At 39.9% G+C, this 23,704-nt stretch overlaps 1 protein-coding gene across 1 annotated transcript in view; it reads right to left on the bottom strand.

Annotated features, from left to right (window-relative positions):
- The window catches only part of LOC121514478, a 70,750-nt gene extending 47,710 nt beyond the window's left edge, over positions 1-23,040 (bottom strand). Inside the window, exons 1-2 of the mRNA XM_041794601.1 lie at positions 22,475-23,040; positions 21,783-21,894 (exon numbers count right to left, since the gene is read on the bottom strand). Coding sequence (XP_041650535.1) covers positions 21,783-21,894; positions 22,475-22,913 — 551 coding nt within the window. The 5' untranslated portion in view covers positions 22,914-23,040. The remainder of the gene's footprint in view (positions 1-21,782; positions 21,895-22,474) is intronic.
- Positions 23,041-23,704: the final 664 nt, after the last annotated feature.

Below are 23,704 nucleotides of genomic sequence, written 5' to 3'. Positions count from 1 at the left end.
ACTAAGAAGTTTCTTCTTCCATTGCTGTTTTTTTTTTCATTTGTTTTTTTTTTTTTCATCCATCTGGCAAAACCCCCATAGACGATGTTTGGGAAAGGGCAGAGCCTTTGAAACAAGACACTCAGAGGGTGATTGGATGAACGTTTTGTTTGTCACATCTTTACAGGCCAATCAGAGCAACAAAACGTGACGTAACCGCTGCCGAGGGGTAACTCCGTAGAGAACTGCATAACATGAACGATGGTGACTGTAGACATGTCAGTATATGACTTTTGTTGTTTTTGAAAAGAAAAAACTCAATGCTGTTCTTTCTTCTTCTTTTAACAAAGAAATGTTGTCAAGTTCTGATAAAATTGACACTATAGCAGCATCCACATTATTCTCGTCTGCCATAATTGCACCAGCCTTTTGTCGCTGCGTGTTTACGTCACAACTCTGCAGCACCCGGGAGTATTGCCTCTTACTCCTGATTGGTCCTGTCAATTTCTCACAGGGCCCAATCTGTTCAGATGGGAGCTTTGCAAGATGAATATGCCAGTGAGAGACCCAGAAACGGGCGAATCCATCTGCTTTGCAAGGTTGGTAAGTATCTTCAAGTTTTCCAATTTTTGAGACTTTTCCCTCCAGCATCAAAAGAGGAAGCGTCTTAAGTGTGACAGGACAAATCAGCTACCAGGGGCAGTACTTTCGGGCGCGGTGGAGTTGTGACATAAGCGAGCAACAAGAGGCTAGTGCAATCATGGTGGAAGACAATAGCGTGGATGCTGCTACAGTGTCAGTTATATCAGAACTTGACAACATTTCTTCATTAAAAGAAGACCAAAGAACAGCATTTAGTTGTTTTCTTTTAGAAAACAATTGTCTACATGTCAACAGTTGCCATGATTCATGTTGTGCAGTTCTCTATGGATTTACTCCTAGTGGCTACGTCACGTGTTTTGTTGCTCTGATGTGACAGACAGAACGTTCATCTAATCACCCTCTGAGGTTTTTTTCAAAGCCTCTGCCGTATGAAAGGTTTTCCAGATGGATGTGTGAAACGAATCCATCTGAAGTGTCAGGTTACAACGTCACAGCTCACCGTCAAAACTCGGGCCCGATTTAGAGCGTCGGGAACGACAAATGGTCTTAAAGCGTGACATAATTAACGACGCGTCCGAGACGCCCCATGACCACGATTCAACAAGACTAGCATATCAGAATTTTTTGTACATTATCATCTAGTTTAGCACCCTGACCTGACGATAATGACATGAATCCTGATGTCTAACAACAGGAGAGCATTTGCTCCTTATCTTTACATCATCATTTACAAGATTTACCACTTTATATCCCCTTTTATTCCCTAAAACTATTGCGTAACTTTCATTATATTTTATTTGCGTTATCACATGCATACCTTAAGTCCTATCTGAAGGAGAACCAGCCCATATTGTCCTCCTCTTGATACATCCATACTTATTATACATAATCCAATCCATAATTACCTCCGCCGAGGAGGTTATGTGATTGGCAGGGTTTGTTAGTTTGTTTGTTAGCAACATAACTCAAAAGTTACGGACGGATTTTGATGAAATTTTCAGGAAATGTCAGAAATGACATAAGGAAGAACTGATTAGATTTTGGGAGTGATCCAGATCACCGTCTGGATCCAGGAATTTTTAAAGGGATTCTTTACTATTGGGAGATAGGGGTAATGACAGAGGTCTGCACTCTCAGAGTGCTTTTCTAGTTGTTTATTAATTTCCTTTTTTTACAAGCAAAAGACTGCAACAATCACATAGAGTGCTTCCATTGTGGAGTGACTGACACTCTTTGACCCGCCCCCCCAACAGCCTGTGAACTTGCACTCAGTCACAGAGACAGTGATGACGTCAACATACAGTGAGCAGTCGGGATTACTGTTGTAGTGTGACCAGTCCATCGGCCAAGACAGACAAGATTTTTGTTGCATAGTCTGACATGGGGCCACTGTGAATGATGGTGGTTGTTCGGTGGTCCTGACCAGGCTGTTTGGTCAGGACCAACATCAGTGAGAGCCAGTTTCAACATTCCTTCCTAACAACCTGCCTCTTTCCCAAACTAAAGCTCACATTTACCTTACCAATAAAACTACTAAGATCCTGAGGCTGGTAGAGTCTGCAGCAGAACAGATTCTTGTGTCAGCCTGGAGCAAACAGTTGTCGTTATGGAAGTTCAGTAACTCCTGTGTTAGTATTCGTATTGTCTCCTTGGCCTTGGAGGACAACAGCCTCTGTTCATGGGGCACATGGACATAACCTGAGCTGCTGGCATCCAGTGCTTTTGACTCTTAGTCTTAAGTAGTTGTAGATGAATGCTGCTAAAAATAAGATATAAGTTTTCAAAGTTGTATGGATTGCAACCCAAAAACTGTTGAAAATTTTCTGATAAGTGATATAAATACAGTATAAGGCCATTAAAAGGCAGGTAAAATGTAATTACACTACATTTGATCACAAAGTACAGCCACTGGATTGAACAGAGAGCCAGGTTGGAAAGTGAAATCCCTTTGAACACATGAGCTGGTTATTTGAATTCTGTAAAAAGTCTCTGGGTTAAATGTGTCTGAGTCAGCTTGATATAAAATTTAGAGCGTAACTGCCCCTCGTGTTTTTCATTTCATTATAAATCAGTGAAGATCAAGCTAAAAAATATAACATTCAGAACTGTTGTTTTTTACATTCAGTGACCTTTTAAGCCCATGTGGCATTAAGCCTATCTGGTCAGCTATCTCCAGACAGTACGAGTGGAAAGTAAAAGTCCAGTGAATTACATCATTATAAGATTATTGTTAAATCCTTTGCGATTACTTGTGACTTTAAAAGTCAGAAAAAGCTTCCTCTGTTGTAAATAAGCAGACGGACAAATTTCACGGATGTCTGCTGCTTATGCCTTTAAATATCCTACATACACATGGGGAAATTACCGGCATTTCTATTATGTGACAGAAAATGACAGACGGTTAACCGACGAATGTCTTTGGGACTGCCGTCAAAACTGGAGCTCAAAACAGAAAGCAAGATTTTACAGGGATTATTTGTTTGTTTATTAGATGCAACACTTTTAGCTACCTTGGTCTCAGTGTTGCACAGAAATTAGTAACAAGCAGTTTTTCCTTCATGAGTTGGCATTTTTAAATATCTGTGACACATTGCCTCTCTGTGACGTTAAAGGAGACTGTGGAAGGAATAAGAATGCATAACATTTAAGATATGAGAAGGGGAAGTTAAAGTTAAACTAGGTGAAATCTCCACTTTTATGTCCCTCTGTGCCTAATCCCCTTCATGACCCAGTACCTATTACTACAAATTAAAGGAATCATATATTTAAAGTCTGTTTAAAGCTCCTGTTTTTAGCTGGATACTTAAAAAAATCAAACTTAATAATAATGTCTGGCTGTGAGCTACAATCACAAACAAGATCATCAACAACCAGATTTACTGCTACTATAGAGTTATATTTGATGCCTGAAAACACTGCCACAGGGTAGGTGTTCAAGTTTACATTCTCCATGGACAATGAGGCCGTATTTGACTATTCAAATACAACCAGATGAGATTTTCTTCAGCAAACAATACTTGCATGTGTATGGCATAAAATCTGTTACCTTGGTTAAAATTTGCTTAATTTAAAGTAACAGTACTGGTCTATTAATCTACTCGAGTTAAAGTAAAAGGTAAGTCATTTAAAGTTTACTCAAAGTGCTGATTAACTACTTATGCTACCAAAAGAGCTTGTACAGTGACTTATGGTTTTTCCTTCATGTGCAATAACAACAAAAGAAAATGTTCCTCCAACTAGGTTGTTTATTATCAGGTGTTACTTAAAGGGATGTTTTGGTGTTTTTGAAAACAGGTTTTATAAGGTACTTGGCCATAGTAGTTGCATTTGCCTCCAGTGATTTCAGAGAGCATTGCCCCTTTGAAAATGATACAATAGGCTATACAACGTAGCAGACAGATACAGCAGCTCTGATTTTTAGCCAGTTTCAGGTAAAAATGGTAAAAATAATGTTGGCTAATTGTATGCTATATCAACATGTTTTTCAGCATTTTATTTCTCACCCAGAAAGCTTCAGTATTTGGCACTACTTTGCAATGCAAGCTCCAGCTACCAGCTACGTGCTCTCCCACATCAGTGTATCTGAACAGCTGTTTGAGTCTGCAAGCTTTGTCAGATAAAACAACAAGAAAGCTACAACAACACTTCAATAAGTGGTTTTGACTCAAGTGATGATGACATGCTGTTTACTGTGGATTTAAGGGGATACTTTAATGAGCCAGAGTACACAGAGGATCTCTAATGGATGGGGAGTCAACGGAAAGAAAGAGGGGAAAGAAGTTTTAGTTCATACTGCTGAACAGGAGAGGTCCCTATTCCTGGTGGTATAGGTGTGGAAACTTTAGTCCATGCACACAAGAACTACTGTTGTCATGAGTAGGGCTTAGCAACAACACTTTGTCGGGAAATTTCTGATTGAGGATAGCATCTCACAGACACCTACAGCCTGCATCACTCCCCATCCAGAGTTCCCTGTCTAAAGCCTGGTAACACTGTAAGATTTTGGGCTGTCCCACACGAAAGATGACCAGTTGTGGCTCTAAAACAGTCATCCTACGTTGCCCCTGTCATGGTCTTGAGACCAAAGATAGCCTGGGATAAAATTCTGACATTGTCAAAAATTTACAATGACGGTCTCATAATGTGACTGCTACTATGACCTACATCGACTAGCCAAATGATGATAGGAATGCAGCAAGTTTGCATTAGGATGGAGATACTGCCCAAACGCAGAAGTTTGTGGGATTTCAGCAAGTAGGAAAATCTTGATTTCATATGTTTTTCTAAACATAGAACTACATTTACAATGGCTTTGTTGTTGCTTTGCTTCATTATTTACCATGGCACTGGTGGTGTAGATGGATGACGCACACTGATGATGTTTATTTCCTGCATACTGGCGAACGTTGTTGCCTGTGATTCAGCGACCTTTAGTGTGAGCATTTAATTTTTTTTTTTTTTTTAATGAGCCAGCGTTGTTTAGTGGCCTTTAAACTCAAAAACATATGCAGAGAAACTACCCATCTGCTACACTGTCTAGCTTAGCTATCTCCAGCATGTCCTGTTTGAAGGAGCAATGCTCAATGAAATCACTGGAGGCTAATGCCACTACTATCATCAAGTACCTTATACATCCCAACTTCAAAAATACAGAAATATCCCTTTAATTAATGTTGCCTTTGCAGTATGAGAAGAAATAACTCTCAAATTCATAAAACACATGAGCTAATTAATTCTTTCAACAGCTTAAAAATATGTTCGTAATTAAAATGATAATAAAACACTGTTATTAGACAGGATCTGATAATGTGAAGAAATGTTTTATGCACTTTAAATAAATATTCAGCCTTTTTCAACAGTGGCAAGCTCCATAGAACTTCAAGTTCACTCACCCTGCAAGAAGCTTTTTAAAAAGTTACAAATTGTATTAGCACCCCAAATAACCAACACATATCAATTAACATCATCTATAAAATCCCACATAAAGAAGTTAGCAAGCATTGAAACCTTTCAATAATTGACTGCTTCACTAGCAATACATGTAGTTTGACTCAGGCCATCCCACAGAGTTGGCTGGGCCCCTGATAAACCCAGAGAATGGACCCTCCCTACTTATGATTTACTGATAGTATCAATATGTGTGTGTTGGATCAGTAGCATTGGTGCTAGCATGTGTCCCGGCTACCAGTTGCCTCATTTTGGAGCTGAAAAGTGTGTCAAACCATCATTGGGTTCTCATGTTGTAAATATTTAATTTATTTGTGCTCACTTTATAACCCCTTTTAATCGATTTTTGTGCCCATTTTGCCACTGTTGTTTGCCACTGTCTAGAAATTTAGTGCAATTTTTGCCTGATAATGGGTATTTTTGCAACTTTAAACACATTTTTGCCATATTTTAACCCCTTTTCCACGTTTTTCCTCCTACCAACTTTGACAATCTCTTTCTAATTTTTGCCACTTTTTTCCAATGCCATTCCACTACCTGTAACACCAATTTCTGCCCCTTTAAAATCCTTTCCACCGCTTTTTCCACCATTTTTCCCAGGTTAATCTGTATTTTTACCACTCATAACCCTTTCCAAAATTTTATCTTCCTGTTTTTGCCCCTTTAACCAACTTTTGCAACTTTCTGGCTGTTTTTTTTGCCCCCATTAACTCACTTTATGCCTCTTTAAGCATATTTTTTGCCACTTTTAACCAGATTCTACTACTTTTCCCAATTTTACCCATTTTTGCCATTTTAACCATTATAATTCTGTTTTAAGAAAAGGTGTTTACACTTTTAAGAAAGCTATATACTATGGCATAACTACATAACAAATATGTATTGCTTTGATGGGGGGGGGTCGTCAGGTAAAAAAGATAATGAAATATTTTAATCACAGCTTAAAGTTACAATGGGTCATCATTTTGTGCTACATGGGCCCCAGATTTAGCTGGACCCCTAAAAGCTCTCCCTTTTACCCTTCCTTATGGGTGGCCTTAGTTTGACTTACATGAGTATGAGCACATCTAAATTGTGAACGCTTTTTCTTCTTACTATTCACTCCTTTTTTCATGTTGTATTTTTTGACGGATTAGACCTACGTCATTAACAGTATCTTCTCAACAGTATCTTCAAACACAGGCAGTGGTGGTGCTGCTGGAAACTTTCACACTAATTTATTACAATCATGCTCTCATTGGCTGATTTTCTCCATGATGATAATTAAAGGGATGCTGTAGCTATTTTCAAATAATCCAGGATTAAATGTTACCATTTTAACACCTAACTTTAGCATATAAATGTACTGATCATTGGGGGTTTTACATGTTGAAAAGCACTTGTTATGTCTGTAATTTCTCAATAAATTGACTAATAATCTGTTATTGTTACTATTAGAACAAAAGACTAATGCATATTCATTGTGTATGTCTTGGCAATGTATCAGGCAACTTTAACGTTGTCATTTTAAATGCTCTTAAAGTTAACGTCATTTATTTTAATGCTTGACAGAGAAAATATGCTCCTCAGTTCTCCTGCCGATGATTCAGTGTTTTTCATTTAAGAAGTGCAGCCCACAGCAGCTCTGTCTGAGTGAACTGTGCCCACTCCGCCCATCATCAGCAGCAAACTGAGGCCTGTGTAGCTTTTCAGTCAATAGACTGACACACTGGTGCCTCTCTAAGCTTCAGAGTAAGTCGATTAGTCTAGACTTTGAAGTCTTATAGAGGAGAGCTGCCTTCTCACCTGAGCGGAGCGGTGCACTCCTCACTCTCATCGGAGCAGACAGACTTAAACGGCAAGTATAAACAGCATGACAGGTCCGAGGAGGACGCAGACTAAACGCAAAGTGAGGATTTCAGATTTATCTTCCATGAGCAGGACGATGCTGCAGTCGCTGTTAAGAGATAAAGGGATTATTTAGTTTGTTAATTAAAAGTCTGACTTGAATAAAGCGCATGTTGTGTCTTCAGCGTAGGGATAAACATGAACAACATGGCTCTGACACCGTCAGTGTCAAGGGAGCATCTCCCTCTGTGGCTCATGTTGCTAAAAATGTACAAAGCCATGACTCTGTGGAGCTTTATTATGAAAACACCCTCAGTGTAAATTCTCTTACATGCTTACCTACAGCGCTGATACTGTGTTTCTCTGTGTCACATAAACACATAAGCTTCGATAGTGTGGTCAGGTAACATAAAACATCTCATTAATTAAGTCAGAGGTTAATCTCTTCAGTATTTTTACATCCAGGTTTTGATTTCTATATGTATTTTATATGTTACCACAAAGGCTGACATAACAGGCAGAGAATGAACATTGGGCCATTTTAAAATGTGAAACAGCTCTTTTTGTGGTTGCCAGCTAGTTACTTCTGGGTGACTGGAAGCAGAAAAGCCTTGGGGGCATTAAGGGACCTAAATTCATCTCATGCTCATGTGTCCAGAAATGCTTTCATGCAGTACCTGCTGTGAAAAGGCCTCAGACCTTATCTAGCCACTGAAATTATCAACATTTTAAAAAATAACTATGATACTGCACATGCTATCTCTTTAAATGCACTAGTACACTCTTGGAACATTTTATGGTGTCAAAGCAGGTATGTGAGTTGAAATACATTCAGTCCATTTGGGGGAATTGGTAATCCCAAAGCCTGGTTTATATCTTTGAATCTATGCTGTGGCCTATGCTATTGTGCATATCTGTGCGTTGGTGTGTCTGCATCTCTCTGCAATACTCTGTAGAAACGTTAATCTGAAGTGCAAATTCTATGCAAGTTGAAAGACAAGACAAGAGCAGTTAAGAGACAAGCACGAAGAAATGCATTCGCAGTATTTTTGTTTTGGCATCTGTAGCTATTTTCTCACTGGTGTACAGACATTACTCAGACGCTGGCAGACACCTGATGTAACCCAGCGGACCAATCACTGGTCCGGCTTTCTTTAAGGAGGTTAATGTCAGTCTACATGCAGAGGCTACCATGAAGGTCCAGGGCTACACTAATGGCCCTACTCTATCAGATTTAAATCAAAAATATGAATAAGACTCAAGTGTTTAAATGGAAAACAGCAAAAGATTTTGAATATTCTGAAGTCATCACTCAAAATTCAATTTAAAGTTTTAAGGGCAAAGGGAATGTAAATTATGGATGCAGTGAGTGTAATGACAGTACTTTGAATTTAGTAAAGAACTCTAATGGTACTTTCATATTTTTTCCAGGTAATTTTCTTTGAATTAAAAACCCTGAAAAGAAGGGTGTGATCTTTAGCCAAAAGAAGACAACGTTTTGAGAACTTTTAGGCATGCCTGGACAGAAAAATGAGGCTTAAGTATGCGTGGATGTGGAGGTTAAGTCGTCTGAGGACACCATTGAGCAGGAAGGAGGATTGATACAACTTATGACCTCTGGATCTCCTTGCACATTACCAGAGGCTTGTGAAAATAATCTGTTGAAAAAGTCTACACCTTTCAGGTTGGAGTAAGGGGTGGATGTGGCAAGTACGCATGACCTACGGTACAATCCTGCTGGTAATGGGGTTGCCATGAGCCTCTGGTCATGCTGTGGATGTCAAAAGTGTCAAAACTGCCAGAAATCTCTAGGTATATAACCAGGTGTAAAAAAGGCCCAGATAAAAGAGATGCCATCAAGCTTGACCTTGGCTGATGTGTGACACACGTGTGTCCACGTGTTGAGCTCGACTCTATACACATGACTGTACAAAAATCAATTTAACAATGATACATGTCACTGGTGTTGGGCAAAAACTCCTACCTCAAAAATCAACACTTTTAAGGGAATGATAAAAAAAAACACTGAATAGTGACAGTCAGCATCTTTTTGACACTTTGTATTGCTTTAAAATTTGTAAAAACCTACTGACAGATGTAAAGGGTAACAGTGACATATGAAAAAAAAATGTATTCATGAAAAATGGATATACAAGGTCTTGAGTCAGGTCAAAACCTCATATCTCCATTGTGCAAAACCTCGTGTCTCCTTTTTTCCCTCATAAATCAGTCCTATCAGTCACCTTTTACAGCTGTCAGTTAATTTTTACAAATTTTAAAAGCCATAAAAAGTGTCAAAAAGATGCTGACTATCACCATTCAGTGTGAAATTATTTTTAAAAACAGCGTTTTTATCATTCCCTGAAAAGAAGTGATTTTGGAGACAAGAGGTTTTGGCCCAACAGCAGCAATAATCAATTTATTAAATCGACATTTTTTATTTCTAAACTCAGATGCCAATAGTAATGCTTCACTGAATGAGCTATACACAACATAGAGCTATTGTCAGCTGCCTTTCCAAAGCAATGAACAGAATATTATGTTTCTTTAAGTATATTTTAATTAATAACCTAATTTTATCAAATACATTTAATTTTGGTTATGAATTGGTGCTATACAAATAAAGATTGATAGATTGATTTAATCATGTTTCAAAAAAGAGTTCTATTGAATCTTATACAGCCAATTATATCTACAAATTTCTAATGAAGAATAGTAAAGATACTAGTAATTAAAGATAATTATAACAATATTTCTAGTTTTCATGTGCTAATAGCAGATTTTTGTCATATTGTCTTCATACAATTTTAAATGCCTCTTTGCCGGGGATAGCTGAGGCTGGAGGCGTTATGTTTTGGGCTGTCCATCTGTCCATCCACTCCAATCAAAGATTAACGGATTAGATCTAGGACAGCAAAGGTCATTAGGGGTCATATTTACCCTTGCGCATAAGAATTACTACAGAGCAATCCCAGCCCTTCTTCTTAACCTACAACTGTCTGTACTTTTGCTGTCTATAAATTGTAAATGTTTTAGAGGTGTACACCTGCCAGGTGGTAGTTCCTGTTTTGGATCTGAAATTGACCTGGAAACTGCACTGAGTAAAGAGAGGGGCTGCATGTGTCCCTGGGGTATCAGTTGAAAATATGAGAAGAGTCACAGGCCTCGTTATGTACAATTAAAGTTGAATTTAAACCTTTGAGGTGGAAATGTTACCACAAAAAAAGGTTTCATCCTATAAGATTTTTTAAAAGTTTTTTCATTCATTACATAATTGTGTTTTACAATGCAACAGTGTTACAGTTTCTCTGAAGCAGGCACTTCTACCCAAAGTAACACAACTGAGAGTAAGAACAACACAGGCTCTAAAAATGAGGAAATAACATCAGTAAAAGCTTCAAGTCTGATCAGATACAGGTGCTGATAGTAAACAGAGGTAAAGCAAAGGGTGTTAATCAACAATATCAGTGGCTTCATCATAAACATCATCATCCATAAAAAGTCTTATAAACATCAACCCTAAAATCATCTTCACCAACATCTTCAGTGGATGAATATCATTAAGTGTGAATGTCTTCATGAAAGAGCTTGGTCATAAACTTCTTACAATATTGAAAAAAGTTACTCTGCAGATTGAATGGAGTTTTCAGCAGTGTCTGTATAAGACTAAGTGAACAAATGTACAGTGGTTTATTCTTCTTAATCTCTTTTACACATACAAATGTGTTCTACTGTACTTACACGTCGCCTTCTTCGTGCATCAGTCTTGCATAGATTATTGATTCATGGCTGAAAATGCCCTCTGGGGGATAACAGCGACCTTGTCCTTTCAAACTTACTTCTCACTCCTGTCACTCTGAAGTCTGTAGGTAACTGCTAAATTTGAAGAAGTTCCCTCTAAGTTTTCCTGGGACAAGTTCATAAGGACAGCACAGACTGAGAGATTGGTGTCCAGACAGGAGGCGAGTCTGCAGCCAAGTGTCGAGAACTGTTACCTCTGTCTGAGCGATGTTAGACTTGGATCCCTCCTGATGTGAGAAATCTGAAATTAGGTGTTATAATAAAATAAAATTTGTTTGTAATTTCTAAATCCTGCTACTGGAGAAAAAAAAATGCATGAATCAATATCAATTAAAAAGAGAGCCCACTGGAAAACAGTTATTTTGAAACGGCATATACCTCTACTATTATATCCATTATTATAGCACTGTAAGCTGAGGTCTGTAAGCCACTGTTTGTGTAGCGCTGATTGTTCACATGTATCCTCCATATTAAAGTACATGTATTAGAATACAGTGTCATTACAGTCTCTATTTGCATAATGGGCAAATTGCCAAATACTTTTGTCCATATAGTGTATTTCCTTTCCCCTGTCACTTAGCTAAATAGTGCCATATGTTTTGCTCATGGTGGATTAATACTGGGTCTCTGTGTAGGGTTACAGTCTAACATGATCTTTTTTGCAACGTGCCTTGAGAAATATTTGTAAAGAATTGAGGCTCGTACAAAGAATGACCTGATTTATGCTCATTTGTGTGGAAGAAGACACTTAATATTGAGGTTCTAAAACCTACATTCAGTCTTGGCTGCATGCTGGCAGTGATGCCGCTGCTTCCTGTTAGTATCATCTTGCATCCAGTCAACACTCACCTAATACAGCGCTAATAGAATCATGAAGGCAGCGCAATGCTCCTACAAAGCTACCAGCAATGCACCCTGTCACCTCCCATCGATGAGAACGCCATTCAGGGCGCTCCCATGATTAATCAGACCCCACGCATCATCATTATCAGGGATGTACGACACAACAGTCATTAGAGGATGGGGAAACACAGACACACACACATGCACGTTGCTCCATTTCTCTTTCATACACACACGGAAGACAAGGTGTGTGTATGGGAACCAAACAGCAGACTTAAATGCTGAAAAATAAAGGAAAGGCAAAGGGAAAATAGTGCAGTTCCACAAGTGTCCACTTGATGTTGGCTCCAAAAAACACTGGAAGTCCCATTAACATCTGTTTAAAAACAAACGTTGACAGAAATAAACAAATAAAAACATGTGAACGGCCTAATGTGATTTTCTGGTTCTATGGCTTATTGATTTTTTGGTGTGCACTGTAAAAAGGGTGATTTTATTATTTGATTTTTTTGTAACTGTGGTTAACTGAACTTCTGCTAAATCCTGCTACCGACCTAAAAAGTCAATCCAGTTCATTATGTTTTTGAGTGTTTGAAAAATGCTAGCTTGACTATCTTGACAAGTTAGATGGGCACACTTTAGCAACATACATGGGTACATTGCGTTCGGAAAGTATTCAGACACCCTTCACTTTTTTCAACTTTGTTGCTACCGTTTAAAAAAAAAAAAACCTTTTTGATTTTAATTACACTCAGTGCTCCATCATGACAAAGGGAAAACTAAAATTTAGAAATCGTTACAAATTAAAACGAAAAAAAAAAAGAAAAAGAAATATCAGGATGATATAAGTGTTCAAGCACAGTGGGCTCCATAATTCTCAGATGGAAGAAGTTTGGCACAAACAGGACTCTTCCAAGAGCTGGTCGCTGGGCCAGACTGAGCAATCGGAGGGAGGGGGCTTAGTAAGAGAGGTGACCAAGAACCCGATAGTCACCCTGACTGAGCTCCAGCGATCATGTGTGGAGATGGGGCAAAGTTCCAGAAGGACAACCATTACTGCAGCCCTGCTTCGATAGACTTATGGCAGAGTGGCTAGACGGAAGCCCATCCTCAGGGCAAAACACATGAAAGCCCACTTGGAGTTTGCAATAAACTCCGTGTCAAAACAAAGCAGGCTTTCATATGTTTCACAGACAATTGAAAAAAAAAAGCATTTTGTACAAATGAAGCGAGTTTCTCCAAAAAGTGCTAAAGCAGGCTTTACTTTGAAATGCACAAACCAGAAGTGCACTCATGTTTATCTTTCCTGTGACATGTTCTACCAGTGTGGAAACAGAAACTTTCACAAATAGTAGAAGTCTGGAGAACAACTTTATTAAATAGGTGCTTTTAAGCTTGTTGCCTTCATCTGGGTCATCACGAAACATGTTGTAAACATATTCTACTGATGTGGACGTGCATGTGTGCTACCATATGGTAAATACGGCTCTCTATTCATCATTTTCTTGTTGGCTTTGGTCTGTGCACAGCGCGTGGGAAAAAAAGGCAAGACCTCAATCCTCTAAAGTCTCCATGCCTGAGCCGCGGGGACCAGGCCTGTGAGATGCAGCTCAGGCAGGCAGTTTGAAAGCCCTGACTTGTTAACATACAAACAAACTGAAAATCAAGCCACGCCACAGCAAAGATGCTTGTCTCATGCATCCAGTCTGAAACGGCTTTAGAAACAACGGCACCTCCCTGTCAGGCACACTCTAGTGGATTTGCACATGCCTACCATGTTATATGTCTTGTCACTCTGACTTGCCAATAATGAACGTAACAGAGCGTCAATCCAGCTGCCTTTTCAAGAATGCATGGGCAATGGTTGCCCAGATGAAGGTGAAATACATCAGATGCTATGGATAAATGAAAAGGCCATCTGGCGTGTCAGGTTAGACTGTTCCAACTATCACAGGTAGTTTTGAATACACTACATGAAACAATCAGCAACTTTACAGTGCCAGTTTAGTTTAATAAATAAGTCAAACTTAGAAATGTGAATGAAAGACTTTTTTAAAAAATTTTGAACTGCTCCAGTGAGGTACGACCAAAACCAAAACCTCTGTCAACTGTTACACCTCTATAAAAAAGTGATGTAATTTGGAGCCAAATATCTGAGCTGGCTGGTGGAACCTCAAAATTGAAACCAGGACACATTAAAATTTGAATAAAATCAATAAAAATTCAAAGATCCATCAGATCCTAAAGTCCATACCAGAAGAGGGTATTTTGTTGGTTTGGATTGGACACTTAGGATTATTTAAAGTTCAATTAAGCCTCACTCAAAAATGCACAAAACTACTGAAAATTTCCCTGATTTTACCACAGTGAGCTGTATGTGTGAACGCATTTTATTTTATGTGTAACTCAAGTTAGACTCAAGTCCTATCTGTTAACATGGAGGAAGTGGGTCTATAACCAATGCTGCAGCCAGTCAGCAGGGGGAGCCCTAAGTATTTGGCTTCACTCCTGAGCAGCTGTGTCTCTGTCCATCTTAATATGTAGTCTGTGGATGGGAACCTGCAGCAGTGTGTCAGTGGGGAAGCGTTGAAGACAGCAGTAGCTCAGTTGTGCTGCTGCAGTCTGAAGCCCACTGCATACCCATGCACACTCCACTGCAGCACTTTGATTGCACGTTGGCATCCCCCACTCTCCTGAGCAGCCTGCCCCATCATTATCCTTCTCACATGAGAACCCACTGCTGACATCTCCTACTGCACGCTGCACATTCACACACACGAGAGACTCACAGGCATGAATGTGCAGTTAACACACTAAGGTACTTTTTTACCCAGCGAGTAAATAGGACAGATGGGGCTGCCCTTCTTTCTCGTGTCCTTACACTCTCTTGTCCACTTTATTCTGTAAAGAAAAAAAAAATCAAAGCTGGTTTGTAGGACTCGGAGGCTGCTCCCAGAGGAGACAAACCTGGATGAAAGCCCTGAGAACCACTACCGCTGTAACACCGTGATTTATTACTTTTGCACCAAACGAGGAGGAGAAGTTCACAGAGAAAGTCCTCTTCACATGAATGCACTGCACCAAGAAGAACAAGAGTAATGAAACACACACACACACACACAGAGTCACACCTCAGCGCTGTCGCAGTGCTTTCTCTCTATGTGCTGCGAGGTGAGTCATCAGCACGGAGAAGCATAACCTCGCAGCTCGGGCTAATCTCTCCTCCTCCACCTCCTTCTCCTCCTCCTCCTTCTAAACCTGCCAGCATCTCATTTTCTCCACTTATGGATGAAGGCGCTGTGACTTACATCATCGCTGCAGCCACATGTATGCATATAAGGCCAAAGATTCAAACACATGGCATCCTCCTCAGCGGGAGGAGGGGAAATATCCTGATGTTACATTTCTGCATTAACCTGCATGTAAGACTTAGGATGTAACGATATCTCATGATAAAAAATTTTAAATATTTGAATACAGAGTATTTAAATCAATTAGACTAAAATATTCATTATATTCTTTTAACCTGCAGAGGGCACTACCTGCCTTTAGCTTCTTTTGTTTGACAGCAGTAGCTGAAGAAGAGAATACGGGCAAGGTGGAAGAAAATGGCAGTTTTTAAGAATAGAGTATAGTTGTTTCTCATTTCAGGGCTAGCATCCTTCAATGGAGGTTGCAGACTCTAGACCAGTGATTCTCAACTGTCCTGGCCTCTGGCCACCAGTTCATCTTATGATGAACCGTAACTCAAGTTTCCAAAGAATTTTCAACAACGCATGTTTAGTTCATTGAATATGTCACAGTTTGGAGCATGATTGGACCAAAACACCTGATATGAAAAAGAAAAGGGACAAAACGGACAAATTTCATACCCTGTCCCCATCATTAAGTGTCCTTTTTCGCCAATTTTCTGGAGCACTTGTGAAATTACTTCATTATCATGGAAAAAGCAGCCATCTATTGCAAGAAGAGGAGATAAATTGGTTGAAATATTGACATACAAATACTCTCCTGTTATTTTCATCACTTAAGTATCAATCTTCAATGCACTGATCTCAGGATAGATTCCAGGTCTCAGTGCTGTTTGGTGTATGTCTTCCCCCATTCTCTCTCCCCAAATTTCCTGTCTATCTTCATCTCTCCTGTCAAAATAAAAGCTCAAAGAATAACCTAAAAAATGGATCAATCAGTGGAGATTTTTGAGATGTAGAAAAGGGCTGCTTTATTAGCATTCGGCTGACTCCTACTCCCAGCCAGCTGTTTAAACATTATAAATAAATAAGCAAAAATGATCAACATTGTTACAGATGGTCTTTTTGATTTTTTTTAACTCATAAGAGGTACCAGTATAAATCAGTTTGTTTCGTAACTGGATTTAAACACTGAATGAACACTAAAAAGATTGTTTTGCCCTTCATATATTTACTTGATGTAAAATTTGATTTAACCTCCTTTTGCATTAGGCAAAATTGTAACGGGGTATTTGTGTCAGGCACTATCACTGCTGTGTTTTGTAGTGAAAAATATGCACGGTTTTAGGACAGACAACGAAAAGTAACATATTTAGCATTTTACTTTCAGTAAATTGAAATTAATGTAATGTAATGTTTATTCAAGAAGAGATTCTTAGTCACACTTCAACTGAAAACAGATGTGAAAATAAGTGTAGAGTGTAGATCAGGCAGGCCATGGAGTCAAGTGCTGCCTTAAAATCGAGATCAGCTGATCTCAAGCAAGCCCTCATCAACAGATTCACTCCAAGAACGGTATTGGCTAATCACACTCATGCTGCCATATTTAAATTGCTCTAAACTGGCTTCTCTTAGCTGCTCCCTTTGCAAGTCACCCTCCTCCACCCTAGCTCCTCCTTTTCTGCTGCTGACTTAATCAATGTCATTCTGTTGTCTTATTGATGCCTGCTCAGCTCTGAGTTTTTTGCTGCTCTTCTCCCTGCCTCAGGCTTTCCTTTTAGGCTTGTGCTGTTCCTGCTTGGTGCTTTCCATGTAGGCTCAAGGAAGAGAAGGGAGATGTTGGAACTATAGAAATATAAATAACAGCAATAACTGAAAATTAATGCTTATAAAGCAGCTGCTTATAAAGAAGAAATCTTATAACGGCAAATCATATGTGTTTCTTGACAAAGTATTGCCGACTGAAATCATTTTGTGAGCCCGATATCATAAAAGATAATGTATCACGAGTAAATTATAACATTTAATGGATATTAACAGCACTTTAATGAGAGGAGTCAGATTGAAATGTCTACAGAGAGCTGGTCACAAACACTACAAAACTCCCACAAAAACAGCGTGGCAGCCAACGGTCCTCAAACTAAATTCACCCTCACATCAGTCTTCCACGCTGCTCTCCCAGTGATACATGAGTCCTTTGTGCCCTTTAAGACAGAAGCCCTGGGATGTGATTAAATGCTGCATGCTCGTTCTCAGTCAGCAGGATGCCGAGCAGAGGCGGACACGAAAAAGCCAAACTAATAAACACAGTGTCTCTTTGAACCTGCACAGCTGACAATCAATCCCCTCTTCTGCTGTGGATCAGGGAAAGTGTGCACACCAGAACGGTTCAAAAACAACACAAGCACACGTCAATGTGCCGACAGTCACGGTTCAAGGCAAGGAAGATGTTCTCAGGTTTTTTTCCACAATTTTTAACAAGCAGACGTGCTTCCCTCTGTCACATGGGGACACACGCTGGCACACGGATTCTGAAGCCAAGCATCCATGACTTGGGGCGTTTTCTGTCCTACTTCTCCTGAGAGTGAATAAACAAAAGATTACGCCATTTTTTTATCTTTGTACATCCAGTCAACTTTGCCAGAAACAGCCTCACTTTTCCTGAAATGAACAAGTAAAAAAGAAATATAAAATACATCATAATCTTCACTAACTTCCCCCCTACTTTACAGACTTAAACATTACACTCACAACACATCAAGTCTTTAACATGATAAAGATTACGAATGAAGACTTACATTTCCTCGTTATCGTGCTGCATCTCCTGAAGAAGCCCTGTGTCCATTCTGCCTATCTGTGCTGCGATTCTGTTGTGTGTTGATCTGTTTCTGTCAGGCCTTGTATGTGCGTTCCCCTGTGTTTATGTGTGTGTCAACGCCCAGGGCCAGACCACTGGGATAGCTGTCTCCATGCTGACTTCGCTGTCATACATTAAAGAGGCCTTCTTAACGGTCTGGGGAGCATATCAGCTCGTCTGTCTCCTCACTTCAAGCAAACCACACACATATAAACACATAGACACGCACACGCTGTCCTGCTCCTGTCTTAGCAGGGCCAAAGAACTCTCCAAGGGCTCCACACCAACAAAGTCACTGTCAGTCAGTCATGATGCATTCACAGGCCTGACATACAAGGTGTCAAAGCTTCCTCACTCCACTGTGCTCCAGTCGCTCTCTTAAAAAAAGGAATGGCTCAGCAGATGTCATTTTACACTCCTCTTGCTAAGTCATGTCTTTTAACTGTGTAGTAAAGTCGAACTATTGCTGTAGCGGTACATCAGTGCAGTTATAGCCTTAACTTGTGGGCAGTTTCTGCCAAATTAGTCAAATATCAGCTGGGAGAGACATAAAGGAAAAAACTGTCATTAAGCGTTTCTGTAAAGCTGAAGCAGAAAGGGACTTTACTGTCTTACTGCTGTTCACTGTGATTTTCACACTAAAAAGATTTTCTGACTCTATCGATTGTTAGATGTTCAGGTCGCACTCCTTTTATGAATTAACTGTTGATTCCAGTCATTTGAACCTAGGTAGCTTCATGTTATTACCTCCAACCTTGTGAGGCCGGACTCAGACAAAGAGGATAAAACTAGGCCTCAGTTTTTTTCTCTTGGCAGTATTTTTCTCTTATTTTAGTTTTTTTTTCATTCTTTGATTTGATACACATGGCTAAAAGCATCTTGCCAATAGTATTTTTTAAGTCAAAAGCCGTTGGGCAAGTCTTTTTGGCTACACCTATGGAAACAGTCAAATGTGTTATGGGCTCTGCGGCACAGATGGCCTATGTATGAGTTCAAGTCCGGCCTGTGACTTTATCCACTGATCTCCTCTCTGAATGAAGGCATAAAAAGCCTGAAAATACAGAGTGCAATCAAACTGTACATATCAATCAAATGATGGATGAATGTATGAGTGTATTTTTTTTACCATTAAATCAACAGAGACTGTAAGACAATGTATTCAAATTCATGTACTCTAATACAGCGTTGGCCATATTAAAGTAGGAAGCTACAGGCACAAGCACAGGGCTCTGTGTGGGACAGTCAAGTTCTCAACCAAACTAAACAAACTATGTCTTTATAATCCTTGCTTTGTCCACTGGGGCACAGTCATGTTGGAATAGAAACGGGGCTTCACCAAACTGTTGCCACAAAGCTGGAAGCATAGCATTGTCCAAAATGTCTCTGTGTGCTGAAGCATTAAGATTGGCCTTCGCTGGAGATAAGGGGCCTAGCCCAAACCCTGAAAAATAGTCCCATACCATTATCCCTCCACCACCAAACTTAAACAGTTGGCACACTGCAGTCAGGCGTTCTCCTATCATCAACCAAACCCAGACACGCCCATCTGATTACCAAACAGAGAAGGGTGATTTGTCACTCCACAGAACAAGTTTCCACGGCTCCACAGTCCAGTGTAAGTGTGTTTTACTCCACTCCATCCAACGTTTGGCATTGCACTTGGTCATGTGAGGCTTGCATGCTCGGTCATGGAAACCCATGCCATGAAGCAGAGATCAGCGCGAGCCACATGCCTGACCTCATAAATGCTCTACAGAATGAATTGTTAAGAAGAATAGAAGCTGTTATAGCCGCAAAAGAGGGGCCATGGCACATGTATTTAAATACAATCTCAACACAGTCCCTGTTGGTTTAATAGTAAGGCAGCCAGATCCTTGGTCCATATAGTGTGTATGCAGGTGGCATTATGATGTCAATGTGTTTGAGGAGCAATGACAATATTTCAAGTCTGATATTTTTCTACTAATACTTCATATCATACCTCAAATTATGCCAATTTTTACCATTAAAGTGGTTTTGAAAATTAAAGTTCATAATAAGATACAAAGGAGCAGATATTTAATCAAGCAAAAAATGGAAAATACAAAAGTAAACCATTGACAATGTGGTGCCATTTCAATGTACTTCTTTTCTTGCATCATGGAAAGCTTTGTTCCCTATTTTTATGACCATATCAGACATGTCAGGGAGGATGTGACAGTGATGTTCATCAGGCTGGTAAATTTTCTTTCTTGTGGCAGGCTCCTGCATTTTTACATGACACTCCTTTATTCATTTCACATCTGTAAACACTGTAAAATCCCACTGGGACACTAGAAATGTGCTGCCATGGGTTCTAGAGTAAAGGCAAGATAAAACATGAGAGCATTGTTGTGGCACTGGGAATCTGTGTATTTATTTAACAACACCTGAAATCAGCTGATTTACAGCTGCTGTTTTTTTTTGCTGAATGTGAACAAAATGGCAAAGAAACCAGTATGATAGCAGCAATACAATCAGCTCGCTCAAGATAGCAAAGAAATCATGCAGGGAAAAAAAGAGCAGCAAGACGACAGCATCCACCACTTTAAGAAAAGAAGCCATGGGGTGCAACACAAATGAGCAGCATATGCAGTAAGACAAGGATAAATCAAAATGTATACTAGTCCCAAGCCTCTGATGTACTGTAGATGTGTTAATGTCCTCAACTGTCCCATGACTTTAACCTTTTCTAGGGTTAAAGGGTTAAACTATTCAATGAACTTTGGAGTCATTGTTCTTTCTTTTCTTTTTTAATTTGAAAAAGTAAGCAAACAAATGAGTTCATCAGAAAATAAAAAGCAGATATAGGTACGGATGAACAGTGCCTTTAAAAAGTATTCACCCCCTTGGATATCCCCCTCAGGCATCCCAGATAGTTTAGGTCAGCCATATTCTAGGTCTTAACCTAGTCTCATTAACAACCATTCTCTAAGTTAATTGGAGTGTTCTTTTGTCTTCATGGTGTAATGGTAGCCAGGAGTACTGATTGACAAGTTACTGGACCTTCAAGGCACAGGTACCTTTATAGTACAATCACCTGAGACACAGTCGCTGCGCTCAGGTGATCCTCATTTCACTAATTGTGGGTCTACCAGCACCAACTGGCGGGACCTCTGTTGAAAAAGGTCAGTCAATATAAAGGGGGTGAATATTTATGCAGCCACTTATTTTACGTCACATATTTTTAATCAACTGCTATCTGTTTTCACTTTGACATTAAAGAGAGTTTTTTGTAACTTTTCGATCAGTAAAAGGGTAAAACATCCAAAGGGGTGAATATTTTTACAGGCACTGTATATTAGCTGCATTTACAAGAAAATAAACTGTCTTTAGCATATTCCTTCAGTGCCAGATGAGGTTACAGCATAAGAGCAGAAAATGTACCTGGAATTATCAGGTTTACTTGATGCCATCACCTGACGTCAGATGAATATTTTGGAAATGTGATCATAAGTATCAAAAACATGAAGAGAGTCTTTAAGAGCATCTGAGAGGAGCCAAGAAAATATATTAAGAAGAACTGATGTGGTTGGCAAATTGCAGCTCTCTCGTGTCATCTTTGACACCAAGAAGGCTCAGACTTAACCTCATCATAGAGATTTAGTTTGTCTAATGTGTTTTGGAAACAACTTAATAAAACCGTGAGTAATCCAGCAGAAATTAAAGCTCTCTAGGTGTTTCATAACATCTTTGATACGTGACAGGGCTCTCACCTGGTGTTGAAAATGGGGTCGGTATACATGGGAGGGGGGCACAGATGGGGCTCTCTTGGACTGTTCGGAGGCACAGGGGGTCCTCCTTTGCGTCCATGTCTTGGAGCACCATCTGTAGGAAAACATTGATAAATATTAGCCTCTTTTATTGATCTTAAAGTGCGCTTCTCCCCCTCTGTCTGTGAGGAAGCAGAAGCATTCACAACATCTTAATTTGGAGAAATTAGCCTCTCTGAGCTGTGAGTGTGCCTCATTTTCTCCAGAGTTTTATGTAAATGTAAGTAAAGCATATTGATTGGGAGTAGTGCAGCATTGACAAGGTCCTGCAGACTGCAGCGGCGCTGAGGCCATATGTTGTCAGAGGCTAGTTAGGAACGCTAGCAACAAGGTAATCCCTTCAGCCAACCAGATTTAAGAAGCTATTTTTGCTAGCTCTTAGTCTGTGTGGCTGGCTTACTGCAAAGTAGTTTTCTACCCCTTTTTTGTCTCTTTTTACAGAAAAATCACAGCAACACAAGTGAAAATGGAGGACAAATACTTCATATGCAGCTGCAAACCATTAAACTGTCCTGGTCTTTAAAGTGCACTCTGAAATTAGTTCCATAGAGCCCTTTAGCCAAGTAAAAACAGCCCCATCAGGCCCTTTGTTTTTTGTAGTTATAAAGCTAAATGGTGCCTATAAATAGCTGTACCTCCATCAAGCAGGAAACACGTGAGTAGGTGGGGACACACTTCCTCCAAAACAGAGCAGAAAGAGCAGAAAGCAGAAGGCCCCTTTGTGGACAGACGGTCCAAGAATATCTCCGTCCGTTTCTTCCTGGACTCGTGTCCCAGTATCTCCTTGTACTCCCCCAGAGAAAACACCTTATCATACACCAGGTAGGGCAGCACCGTGTTGACATCCAGCTCGTTCAGGATCTTCTGTCGGTGCTGTTTGAGGATGTTCGCCGCCCATCTCTTCTTCTTCCTGGTGCATGGCCTCCTGCCACCGAGCCTCTGATGCTGCTGCCTCTTCTGCTTCTTCACAAACCACTTCTTGGTGCCGCTGCCAAACATCTTCACGTCCAGGAGACCCACCAAAAGCTCTTCCACAGCCTTGTCAACGCAGGTTCCAAAGGAGGTGAGGTGCATATTTCACGCCAGGGCAGCGACCATGCCGCATATTTTCCTGGAGGCCTGTCGCTTTGTTGTCGTCTGAGTCGTTTATCCGGGGCAGAGAGACAATCTGGCCAGTAGCTGATTTCTAGCTAGGTACTTAGCCACACTAAGAAGATTAGCGACTCTTAAGTACACCAGTGCAAACTGCTCACCACTGTGCAGACATCCTCAACACATTTACATTATTTGACCTCTGTGGTCAGAGGAAAAAAATGTGAGCATCTTCAACTGCTTCTTCCCTACAAGCCTCTTTTTCAATTCAAAATGAGACAAACTAGTGAACGTTTGCCTCCTCTTGAGGGATTCAGAATCAGGTCAGAGATCTTTTTTTGGGTTACACTAACGGATTTTAAAAAAGGAATTATAAAAATAAGGATCTAAGGTCAAAGTCTACAAGAGTTTTAGATTATTTATAATTGTGTTCAAATTCCAAACAAAATTCAATTTTTTGCAAAATGTGGCAAAAACGGAAGACTGTTTTTTTAAATCTTTATCGAGCTATATTCAGTTGAATACAGCACAAAGACAGACTTTTAATGTCCAAACTGATAATGCTTTTTTTCTCAAAATATCTATACATTTTGAATTTGATGACTGCAACATGGTCCAAAGAAGTTGGGACAGGTGCAAGGAAATACTGGGGAAATTGTGGAAAGCTCAGAAAACACCTGGACGTTTCACACTTCAGTAGGTCGGTAACAGGATTGCTTATAATACAGCAATCCTGAAACGCTCAGTCGTTTACGGTCCATGATGGCTATTGG

Source organism: Cheilinus undulatus, linkage group 9 (genome assembly GCF_018320785.1).
Source record: "Cheilinus undulatus linkage group 9, ASM1832078v1, whole genome shotgun sequence".
Taxonomy (NCBI): Eukaryota; Metazoa; Chordata; class Actinopteri; order Labriformes; family Labridae; genus Cheilinus; species Cheilinus undulatus.
This window is presented reverse-complemented; position numbering and strand designations above follow the sequence as displayed.